The 13016-nt window shown below is 46.9% G+C and overlaps 1 protein-coding gene across 1 annotated transcript in view; it reads right to left on the reverse strand.

The window, feature by feature from the left end:
* The window catches only part of LOC146855895 (protein RIC-3-like), a 161500-nt gene extending 150021 nt beyond the window's left edge, over positions 1–11479 (reverse strand). The window contains exon 1 of the mRNA XM_085653842.1: positions 11269–11479. Within this exon, the coding sequence (XP_085509968.1) occupies positions 11269–11416 (148 nt within the window). The 5' untranslated portion in view covers positions 11417–11479. The remainder of the gene's footprint in view (positions 1–11268) is intronic.
* Positions 11480–13016: the final 1537 nt, after the last annotated feature.

The raw sequence follows: 13016 nt of genomic DNA on the forward strand, positions 1-13016 counted from the left end.
TGAGATGTCCATGGGTAATGAGACTCATGAGAAACATGGCAACGGCGCAGCTGTGGTCAAACATCAAGGTGAGGGCGAGACACCTACAAAGACTATATAACTTGAACCGTTGCCCTCTTTCATTTTCAGTGGACGATATTGAGGGAACTGGCACCAAAAGCAGACCCCCAGATGACCCCAGTCTCCAAAGCAATGTAGGATTTGATAGGTCAGGACTGAACTGGCTGGTAGACAATGCAGTGGCACCAAAGTCTGGCATCAGGTACCACAAAGGGTTGGACACCTTTAAGGAGGTTTCTGGACTGAAGGATCTGCGGAACATGAACGAGGTCCAGGCGGCAGTGGAGTGCTTCATAGACCTGGGCATTCAAGGGCGGTAACACAAGATCACAAATTCAGGCACACCTGGCAGCATCAGTAGGGCATCACTGCAGGCTATGGATTGGTTGCAAATGCATAGAGTGCTACTATACAAGGCAGCGATGAAGGGGTGGGGGTGCTAAGAGACTGTAGCAAAAGACACCAGACTACCCATAGACTTGGAGCACCTGACAGCACTCAGAGTTCCCCCCCCCCCCCCACACACACACACACACACACACAATATGCACCGACCTATATGAGACAACCGCGTTCAAGGCAGCCTTTGCTGTCAAGTTTTTTTGGTCAATGAAGGTGTCCGAGGTGGTTTCGCCTCAAAAAACAAGGCGGGAGACCGCCTAAGATAAGCAGGCCTACAACGGAGGCGACTACATTACGTTTAGGAAACCGTAACCTTGCGATGCCTGTCCACTCCAGATAGCTTTCATGTATGCCACACAAAGAAATACAGGCAGCACCCCTCGTCATACACCAGGACGCATCCTTCCGCAGCAAGTACTAATTTACACAAGTCGTATGTAAGCCCTGGAACAAGCTTGACTGCCACCCACGCGTCTTGGGACCCACCCTTTCAGAATAGGCGTGGCAATCATGGCTGCTGCCCTGGCCCTCATGGAGATAACTAGCAAGCAGATTGGCAGAAAGGAGTAGAGACTACAGGTCATATATAGGTAGGGTGACCAAATGCCCCGGATTTCCTCAGACAATCCTGTTTTCAGAAGACTGTCCCGGTGGCCCAACACTTTTCTTAACTTTAGGTAAACGTCCCGGTTTTTGGGACAAAGGTGCGGTCAGTCTGCAAAGCTTTATGCTCCATTCTAAGGCACCTCTGAAGACTTAAATGTTTTAAGTAATGTATCTGTTTTTGTCAGGCAGCACAGGAGGGAGACAACAGCATACATGCAACAGAGGGGCGACAAGGTGGGTAGGAGGTCCTGATAAATATATATAAACACACAGTTACAAGCTGTGTGCGTATATATAGATCGATAGACCCAGTAGAAGGCATTCTCCGAAAAGAGTCGGCCTGAACAAAGTATGGAGCAAAAGTTTGTGTAATAGCCTGCCTTGAACATGCAATTATGAAAAAAGGAAAATAGAAAAAATGAAGAAGAAAACCTGAAATTGGACGTTGTCTTTCTTGGATGGTGCTGCTGCATCCCGAAACAGGATGCCCAAAGAGACGTACATATATCTCTCACACAAAGTCCTCATGTATTTCCACATAGTTAGTCATTAAACTATCATACTTCTTACAATTCCGGAGTGCGGCTTTTCCTTATGTGTGGAAAAATGTGAGGATTTTGTGTGATAAATAGTGGGTCCAACGCACGCCTCCCTGCACCAACCCCGCGTGGTGGATGAAGACAGAAGGCTGGAAATATTTGTGTGTGTGTATATATATATATATATATATATATATATATACACACACACACACACACACACACACACCACAAACATACAACACAAACATACTTACAAGGCTAACAAGCATTTAAAATGCAATAGGTCTCGCCTTTGATTAAGTTAAAGCCATTTGCTTTGCTAATGGTATTGTATTCTAGCGTTGCATTTAGTGTATATTTGTGATATGTGCATGTATTTGCTCTCCCCTCGCCCCTTTCATCTGCCTCATGCTATTGTAATCCTCACTATACGAAATTAACACACATAATATTCGTCTATTCATTCACCTCCTAAATCTGAAACACTGCTCTTTTCCTACTAACGCTATGCTTTAAACTACTACACAGCTAACAAAACAATTCAAACTACATACAACTACAACATATCACAAATATACACTAAATAATGCAAAGCTAGAATACAATACCGTTAGCAAAGCAAATGGCTTTAACTTAATCAAAGGCGAGACCTATTGTATTTTCAATGCTTGTTTTAAAAAGGGCTGTGTCTGGTTCATCAAAATTCTTTTGTGCATCTCGTTTAAGCTTAATCAAAGAGGATCAATTTTATTAAGCTAGATGGCCAAAGAATTCCTTTACGTTAAACTTAAAAACAAACACAAAAACATGATCAAGACAGAATTCAATTTGCCTCCTAATTTTCCTCATAAATAATAAATACTTCTCGTTTGAAAACATTTGAAAAGAAATAGCGTTTTGAACTTGAAAATACTTCAAGAGAATGTGATGGCTGCAACTTGCTGAGCCAATATCAACTAGTTGGGAATTTTTGATTTTGTGGCCCAAAGTCCAACTGTCGCCATCATCTTTGTATCACCACTAAATAAAAATTCAAAGCACTGTGCTATAAAGGTTAAACGCCTGGTAACAGGCAATCATTGACTACCGCTTTATAACTGTCAATAGGAATAAACATAACAATAAAATTGATAAATCCATGGTTTCTGGACCAAATGGCAGATACGCCATACAGTAAGCTACCTTTACTTTTTAGAGTCAAATAAAACAAGCATTTGCAATGCAATAGGTCTCACAATTGCGAGATTTTGAGCTAATGGTATTGTAAAAGGCAATGCATTTTCTTTATGTGCTTAAAAAACGTGCAATAATAAAGGCATTTTCATTTACAATACCATTAGGTCAAAGTTTCGAAAATGCGAGACCTATTGCATTGCAAATGCTTGTTTCTACATGCACTGGCCATCGGAAGTGCTCGAGGCAGCGGACTGCTACCTATTAGCAAACTGCAAACTGTAAGACTAAAATATTCCTCTACCATTATCTAAAATGTGAATGACACTTTCTTCAAGCACTTACTGATGACAGCAGACCAAAACCAAGTAATGGCTGAAGTGGGTTGACAAAGCCCTCAAGGGTGATTACCTAGCTCTTTGTCATTACAAACACTGTTTCCAGACCCTGACTTTGCTATCATAATTTAAGCCTTCTGGGTATTGTAGTTGTTTTACTTCAATTGAACTAATTGGACTAACACCTGAAAGGGTTTGTTTGATGCGGAACAATTCAGGACTGGACATAGACTCCGCATTGACTTGGAGCGAATTTACGCCACAAGTCTGTGTTTGGCGTTGGTGAGGATCGCAAGTAGCCAGACCTAAACATGGTGTTGGGCAGAGATGCAGCTTCCTATTGCCTAGAATAAAATGCTTTACTCCTTTCCCACATTGGCTCTTTAAGTAACACCGGGATGTTTCAGGAGTCCACCTCGTTTTGGTCAGGTAAAAGAGCTGACCAGCACACCCCAAAAAATGTTTCAACACCAAAACGCACACGGCTGGCTTAGGCTCATATCACAAACATTTTCGGGGAGTCCACCTACCTAGGCGTAATTTGTTAATGTGATTAAAAGAGTGAGAGGAATTTCAGTGGGTGGGCTTTGTGAATGCGACTCGACTTCAGGTGCGGAATTCAGAGACAACTGACATACTGCTGTTCGCGCACATACGCCCACCACCAGTATGACGCAATTCATTTTATATATGGTCTCTTTTGAAAGATAGCATCTTCTGCTTTACATGTTTTATTAGAAGTACGAAGAAGAGGACAATTAAAAACCTGCAAGCAGCAGCGTCTGTCATGGAAAAGTTAAGCGCTGCAGGTCAGTGACCTGCCGATTAAAGAACCATAGTGAACGACACCCTTGAACACTTAGGGGCTTGGTGGTGAGGGGTAAGTCGCAAGGAACTACACCAGAGTGAGAAAGAAAGCTAAGCATTGGGCACGGATTTCACGCCAGGTGAAGGAGGGCGTTCAAATACAAAATGGAGGATTCAGGCGGAAAGGATACCTCTGAACCTAGGAAATTTCATTGACAAACAAACATAACACCAAGAAGACAGACCTGTCAGCTGGCCCTTGCCATCAGAGTAGCTTTTTACCAGCTCTGGTTTCAGTCCCATACTTTTAATGTGAAAAACGAAACTACGAGTATCTGCGTGCTTCGGATCTTAATGAAGAAACAGCCCCACACGGGTTCCCTCATGATATGGGGCTGAACCCCACTATAAAACAGCCCGGAACGAAGTAAGCGATGGCATTAGCCTATAGTAAACCGAAATCCTTAAACACCTCCATAAAGTCTTCTCGGATTGAACTCAGTTTAAGAAAGCACATTGCATACAAAAAAACGTCCTCTGCGACAGTTCGGTGTTGCTACCATAAGAATATACAAGTGAACACACTGCGAGAGCAGTTGCTTGTAAAGGAAGAAAAAGGAATCGAATTTGCCTATTTTTCCCCTCATATTGACTTGCTCCCGACCACTCACCAGACCAGAGGCCCGCTCAGCTACAGACCCCCGCAGCAGAGCTCCCATGGGTGCTTCTCGCCACGTGCCCTTCCTGCACGCGCACTGATCGGGAACTGCTAATGGCGAGCACCTGCTTCCTCCCTTCTACCTGGCCACCGGCCAGCGAACCCTGGGGAAGACAAAGCCCACATACCAAGTGTATTTGCGTAAAAGGACAACAATCAACTAGGGCGGGGTGTGTAGTGGAGAAAGCACACAGATCTCTGCGTGTGCCTAGACGCAGAGCGGGCAGGTAACAACAAACTCGTTGTTCCGAATCACTACAGCGGAGTAAACATTTTCAGGCTCCTGACTTACATAGTGTTTAAATTGAGCAACGATAGTGGTTGTTCCAAATCTCTACTTATTTTAACTAGCGCCTACACGGAGTCAAGCACAAACCACCAGGAAGTGCAAGCGGCAGCGAAAGCAACCGCGAAAGCGATCGCTATTGAGAAACAAACGAGTGGTGCGCGCACGCCACAGCGAGACAGGTGTACGTAATAGACACCAATAGGCCATGGGCGGAGCAATGCGCCCGCCTTTGGCCAATTGCGTGCTGTCTTTCATAAAAAGACGCACGCAAAGGCCAATAGCGTGGGCCAAAAGGAAAAGCACACGCACGAGAGATTCCTAGGTCCATTTCCAAACCCCCTACAAAAAGTCTCTCGCTGCACGAGCAGTGCTACGCACTGCACCGCTTGGCGCGAGACCAAAAAATCCCCAAATGGAAGGTCAATAGGCCTGAAGTTCAAACACAGTACATTAGAGAACCATGTGGAGGATGTGGTCAAGAGGCCAAAAGAGATGCAAGAACAAGAAGGCTCGAAATGCATCGCATGGTATTTCAACACCATTAAACACCATTAGGTTTCAAAATCCGAAACTGCACTTGTGCGTTGCAGTACTTGAAAACTTTGGGAACTGATGCTTGTCACACAAGAGTCCCTTCAGCCAGTGAGAGTTCAGTGGTTGTTCAATACTCAAGAGGAAAACAGTAGGCGCGATTACCAAGTCAAAATTTAGGTCACCAACAAATCACTACACAATAAAATAATTCAGAAAGGTAAAGGGCTGCTTGAAAACCCTGCAGTGGAAAATTGCCCATGCACTTACAAACAGTGCCAGCTTAATGCTGTGAAAAATAACTAAACAACTGTTTCAATCGACTCCTAATTGCAAAACCATGTACTAAGTGGAGCGAACAATGGTGCTTTGATTAGCCAAGGCGATTTATGTCTGCCCTGCGTGCCTATACACACAGAAACATACAGTTGCCTTCATACACAGTAAGCAATTATATTTGAGTTTAAGCACCTTGAGACAGGATAAAAATTTACTGAAGAACGTCAATAAAAGCAGTCTGGTACCCAAATATTGTCTAATCATAATGAGTTTGCGCAACAAACATCCCCTCTGCTTAAAAAGACGGTCATGGTCTGACCTATTACTGCTATTATCCGTATACATCATATGCTCCTGACATTTTGAAAAGGAGGCATCCCTGTGTTAAGGGACTCAAATTAGATTGTACAAACAATGTGTCATTGAAAACCTTTGCTGAAACTTCCATCCATACAAATTACGCCCTTAAGAATCGCTTACTGTAATAAGCAGGCGGAGAGGAGGAGGGTTACTTGGCTTTAAAACCTCTGTCTACACACACAGCAGTCACCGATTAACTTGGAGCAGGGTTGGACCAAGTAGCTTTCTCAATGATACCATAGACGAACTCACATCTACCTGACCATCTTCTCGGTTAACTATGAAACTAGATCTGAGGAGGTCCATTCAGTCACCCTTAAGAAGAGCCACAGAAAGGACGGGATACGGTGGGTGCTGCAATATTGTCCTATCACACACCAAACTCCACTGGTCCGAGTCCACACACACCACTCCCGTCCATGGTAAGCTAGCCAAAGTGGGTGGCTACATTGTAGCACGATCAGCTGCTGAATTACACACATCCCCAGCAATGTCATGCAAAGAGGCTAACCGTGTCCTGTGTCACCACAAGGTTTGCATTCACCGGTTTGTGGTCTGTGAGTTGCACTGTTACTGCCACTAGATAATGTACATTGTGACATCCCTAATCAATGTTTCGCAGGGCAGCACAGCCCAGAAAGTCAACTATTAGGGGAGGGTGTGTACTGGACACATCCTTCACTGCAGGTCAGTACTCCATGGTGGTTCCCAGGCTCACATGGGCAGGCCCACTGCCCTTCCTGCGGTAACCTATGCCTTACTATAAATGCCCTTAATTCTAAAACTGAATTCATGTGACAGTATTGTGTGTTTAGGGTGCCATACAGGTTCTTGCCCTTTTCACTCTTCGATTCCACTGCCTAGGTCTGTCAACACTCTCTCTGCCTCTGAAAATTCAACAGGGTCGACCTTCTACCCTTAACCGCACATGTCTCCAACAACCACCACTTTAGTTACTGAGACAACGGAATACGAATTTGTGCAGCACCCTCCAGAAAATGAAGCCTTTTTACCCTAGGCTTCAGCAACATGGTGTACAGTAACCCCACTTCTGAGAAATAATGCTTGCGACATTAGCTCCTTGGAAAGGAGCAGAGAGGCCGCGCAGATCTGTGCACTACAAATACACTACAGGGAATAAAGGCTGGAATAGGGGGGAACACAGACTGTGATGGGACAGAGTAGTGCAGACGATGATGCAATAAGATGGAATAACAAAACAGAATGGTGTGACAGCTGGCAAGGCAGTACACAGCCCTATAGAACAGACAAGCTCTATGTAAGAGTACTGACTCCTACTGTAAAGAAGAATGTAGTCGACAGCACTCTTGGACGCATCATAGGGCAGACAGTACAGTATACATTACACAACTGCATGGTTATGTGCCACAACACATGACGGCATAAGCGGCTAGAATAGAAAGCTGTGTAACAGGGACAGGAGCGTAGCACACTGCACGATAGTGTAACAGAAGAAGTGTACGTACTACTGAAGGCTGCACAGGTTTACAGAGCACAGCACCAGGGCGTAATACCCAGCGCTGCTGTACAGAAGTAAGCAAGCAGTGACTAGGATCACACAGTTAATGTGTAAGCAATGAACAGGAATGGCTCGTGATGTGGTGCATCCCTGGCAAGGTGCAAGACAGTGCAATAGTGGAATACAGAATCTGGAAGGGTTAAGTAATGATCAGAGATTAATACTGGCGTGTGGCTCACTTCTAAGGACTTACAGTTCTGGGAGGCATACTGTAGAACAGATGTTCGAATGATATGGTAAACACGAGCTCACAGGACCATAATTAACTCATGTAGATGAATGAACTAATGAATGGATAACAGAACACTTAATACAGTAGATGCAACTCGATAACAGGCGGATGTAAAATGCTCAGCTGTGGAGCAGGATGTGCAAGACAGGTGTAGCACAGACTCAAAGACGGGACACAGCGCTATAGCACAGTACATGACACTTACATGAAGTCTAGGGTACATGCACTGAACAGAATAGTTTAGTTCTGGCTAAACTGAACGCACTCCTTCCTACAGTCATCAGCAGCGATGTATACAATACTACAGGGCACCACTATCTATAGATGAACCCTCTCACAGGAGCTTGCTGCTTTCTACAGCATATCAGAGCATGACGCAAGCTATCACAGAATAAGCATGCACCCTGGTGTGCACGGAGCACTGCGAGCCCATGAGGTGCTCCACAGCATGTTACAGAAGCGTGTGGAGGGCTTGCATAGCTCCTTCCTTGACTCTGGTGTAGGTCACAGTGCACATGGACCCTGTTCTGGCTGGCACCAGGGTGTAAACAGTGGTGCACGGCAGTACAGCATGCTACAGGTTGGCACAAGATGAGCACCAGGGCACTGGACCACTTACCTCTATGCTGCACATCCCTTCCCCCTCCGGTGCCCCCATCTCCAGTAACACAACAAGTGAAGGTATAAGGGGGAGCAGGTCTGGGCCCCAGGCAGCTGTAACAGTATTTCTTATTGTATATGCAATAAGCAGGGGGTGGGACAGGAAGCTGCAGGGCCTCGGGTACGTGGCCAGGGAGCCCTCCCCGTGGGAAGCCCAGCCAGGAGAGCGGCGGGTGGAGTGGCGCTTTACCGGGGTTCCGCTGCCGTGGTCCTCCAACGCCTCCCGCCACCTACTCCTCCGCTCCTGGAGGAAGCTGAGCGCCCTGAAAGCATTCATAAGGGGTAGGGGTCCAGGCTGGGCCGAGGCAGTCCTTGGAGGTCCAGGTAGGGAAGGGGAGCTCCAGACACCCACAGCCGGGGATAGCCTGCGCTGTCACCCGCACACACTGTGCACACACTGCCATCAGCGGCGGCAGCCGGGGAGGAAGAGCTCCAGCCGGAGGGCGCAGCACGCATGCGCCAGACCCAGCACAAAGGCCACACACCGCTGCGCACGGCCATATGCTTGTAGGGTCCGGGGCCCTAAACATACTTCAATAACCAGGACATTCGGACAATGACGCCCATGGACCGCCAGGGAGCATATTAGCTGGCCCGGCCCATTCATGTTCTCAGCACGAAAGGTGAAAAGTTCTGGGACGGGAAACTTTTACCCAAGACCAAACCCAGCGCTCACAATGCATTTCTTAGATTAAAAGTCACAATTTTGGGGCAGGGGGTTAAAGTGCAGCAGAGAAGGCTGAAATAATGCAGCTCGCAAACCCGATATGCGTCCCCCGTGTCGTGATAAAAAGGAAACACTGATTAATGTCCCTTGGAGTCGATCAAGTATATATGTTTGAGTGACGAATTTGCGAGAATCTTAGCAAAAGTCTATTTAAAAAGAACAAAGCAGACTTGAACACACCAAAAGAACGTCTCGATACCTGCTTTAACAAGCACGGTACCGAAAGTAAAAGAGGACCACGCTGCAGCCGGAGCATGGAGATCTCTTGTCTTTATGGGGCCATGTGTTTCTAATTAGAAACACATGGCCCCATAAAGATAAGAAAGTGCTTCAAGACAGCAGCAAAGCAGGCGAGCCAGACCGGCTCGCAGGGGAAAGGGCGTCTACAGAAAACCCTAATTTCCAATGGCAGGCCACCGATTAGCATAAACGGTGAGGCCAGCCAATGGAAATGAGGGGCGGGGCTTAAAGCCCTCTTTTTAAAGTCCTTGTAAGCAATAAATCTTGCCAAGTGAGCCACGCATGTGCGCAGCAACGCTAGGAGAGACCTAAAAAACGTGACAGGCCAGATATAGAAGTAAGACTTTAGTCCTCCTTTTATGTCTGGTCTGTCCCGGTGTTTGCTTCTCAAAATCTGGTCACCCTATATATAAGGGCTAGGGGAGAATAAAAGGTGCAGGCTCACGCGGTATAATGTCGGTTCTCCTATTAGGTAATAAGGAATGCTTGCACAGGACGGTCTGATTTGTGTGGCGGGTACTCCTGCGTTACAAGGGCCCAGAGATGGGCACCGAGGAAGGACTGAGTGACAACTGAGCAACACAATGAAGACATGGCGGAGAATACCAGGTAGAGAGAGATGAGCAACTTGCAGAGGGAACTAGGCATCCCAGATGTTATACTCATACAATTGGAGGGGGCAACGAATTGACATTAGGTAGGGGCCAGCTATTGCACAACATCTAGGCAGGTCTCATCACCACAGGAAGGCAAGGGTCATGTGGTCAGAGATTATCACACGCTACCAATGGAGGGAGGCGAGATCCTGTAGTGCAGTGGAGAAAGCCAGGAGGAGGCTATACGTGGAGATAAATAAATTCTGCAAAAGAATGGGTTTCAACATTGTAAGGCATAGTATGGTCTCATCAACTTTAAGGAACTTGGGTTCACCTCACTGGGCTGGGCATGTTGATGTACAACATAATCGGCACCTTAGAATTGGCCTGGCGGTAAACGAGGTCAATTTCAAGGACCTGCCCCCGCATAGGTTATGTCTCTAGTCCCCTGTGCTCTCTTTTCTTTGTCTTTATGCTGAGTGTGGTAGTCAGGACTCTCCGCAAAAGTTAACTTAGTAAAAGCTTTATTGGATCATACACATAGTTGACAGACCTTCAAGCAACTGCCCCAGAATGTATAACTCTAGTTACATGAAAACAGTTTGATTCCATCACAAAGGATACAAAGCTGGGTTGTGCTTTACAATGCATATAAACTAAATAGAGAACACATAATTGTAAACATGACAAACAATAATTACAATACTACACACACGGAGGCTCGCAGGTTATATGCTTGCAGCGTTAAAAATACCTTGCACGTCCTGGAACTGGAATAGAGGAGCGTGAGAAGAATCGAGGTGCTGCATGGAAATTAGATCGAGAACGTCTGCAGTTGAGAAATTAAAAGTTGCTCAGTTGCAGACATATGCAGTAAAGAGTGAGCGTGGCAAACAACGTACTGCCTGCAAAAAAACGGCTTGAGATTATGGGCAATAAATATTTGTCCTACTTATTTATTGCTTATGCTTTACACACGTTTTAAATTAATAGTGAAGTATTCCGCCCCTGCACTAAAATGTGTTGCTTAGGGGGGTAACTGCGCTCCACAAATACTTGTTTTCAAATTACGTCTTTGCGTTGCACAACATATTGGAGATTCTCATTACGGCGATTTGACTTGTTATAGGAACAGTACTCAGTTGCCGACCCCTCCCTCCCAAACTACCTGTGGGCATCGGCTGTTGGAGACGACCGGGGACAGAGGCAGGGGTCCGTGGACTTCTGCTTCCTCCCAGCATCCTTGGAATGAGCAGGCCCACGCAAAGCACTAGCAGGGAGCACACCAGAACCTGCTGCAAGAAGGAAAGAGCCATGGCAGCTCTCGCAGGCTCGGGCTTCAGCCCAGAGAATAGGCACACTAGCACGGCTATGACTGGTGCGTATTTGTGGGTGGAGCAACGGCCATATTGGGTGTGTGAAAACCTAGGAGCAGGAGCGTCTCTTTCACTAAGCCACGCCCTCTTAACCTAGAATTGCTTGAATCTAACACGGAGTCCAATCGGTTGGCGTTCTAGTGTTTTTAGGAGTTCGAGCGATGGCGGTTTACGAAAGAGTTGAAATCAGGAAGGGAGGGACATCTAGGGGGCGTTGGTATTATTTGACGATCGCACAAGTAGGCTAATTCGTTCGTAGAGGAGGGCGAATCAATGGTGTTGGTTCGCATCTTAGAGCACGCCCGAGCCGAGTCCTGAACATGTTAACTATGTAAATCATACAGCAAACATCACTAAACTATGATAACGTTTCTTCCTAATTAAGTTTTTTGTAATAAAGTGAAAGCTTTGGCATTAAGACGTCACATTATGGCACTGCTCTAGTACTTTATTAAAAGGGATATTTTTTAAATATTAACTATTTTTAAATATGAACTATCAGTGAACTAAGTGGCAAGAAAATTGTCATGTAAACCTTTTTGTGGCCCAGATTGTTATAGCGCAACAATATAGTCTATTATATCAACATGTGGTGTTGCGGCCTAGTCGACGGCACGCTAGGCGTGACGTCACCGGACTTCCGGCGGCGGCCATCTTAGGGGCGCATTAGCGCGCCGATTCGAATAGGATAAGGAGCTCCGTGCCGGCGCTCCTGCTGGAGTGTGTAGTACATGAATAAACCCCTCAAACCTTGCTAGCTGTCTTAGTCATCTGTGGTGGGGCATTGTACAGGAAGAAAGGGACAACGTTACAATGGCGACGAGGAGGTGAAACGGCCCAGCGCTGCCTCCAGGTTGAGTGTCTTGTGGTCTGCCAGCCATCGACGCCCACAGGCACCACCTCTGACCAGCAGGAGCGCGGCAGTGTCGCGGAGAGGAAAGGCGAGAGCGCTACATTCCTGACGGGCCCCCCTGAGCCGATTCCGGACCGCGACAACCCCACAGGTACCGCTCCAGGTAGAGTCCACGTGGAGAGGCGGTTGCACGCATCGTGGCGGGGGTCACGGGATGTACCGCGAGCGGCGGCACCACAGACCGCGACGACGACCCGGACGCAGGGAGCCCCAACAGCACCCAGGGGTCGAGAAGCTCGAGTCCACGACCGCGGCGAACGGAGGCAAGGAGGAGGATGAGTGCCACTTCGACGGGACTACCGAACCCGATACCCTTCCTCACGAAAGCTGGGGTTCCAGATATGCCATGGGAGGATTGGAAGCCGTACTTCTTGAATTTCCTGTTCGCCTTGGAAGAGGAAAGTGGCGCTGAGTTCTCGAGCTCGCGCAGGAAGAGGATGCTGCTACACCATTTGGGCCCTGCAGGTCAGAGGGTTTACGACGATCTGGTGAAGGTGGTCCGGCCCGCGGCGGATGACGATGTGTTTCAACACGCGATCGACGACATGGATGCTCATTACCGCCCGACAGTGTGTGTAGCCGTCGACAGGTACAACTTCTACCACAGAGCGCAACAGAAAGGAGAGA

Source organism: Triturus cristatus, chromosome 4_1, assembly GCF_964204655.1.
Source record: "Triturus cristatus chromosome 4_1, aTriCri1.1, whole genome shotgun sequence".
Lineage (NCBI taxonomy): Eukaryota > Metazoa > Chordata > Amphibia > Caudata > Salamandridae > Triturus > Triturus cristatus.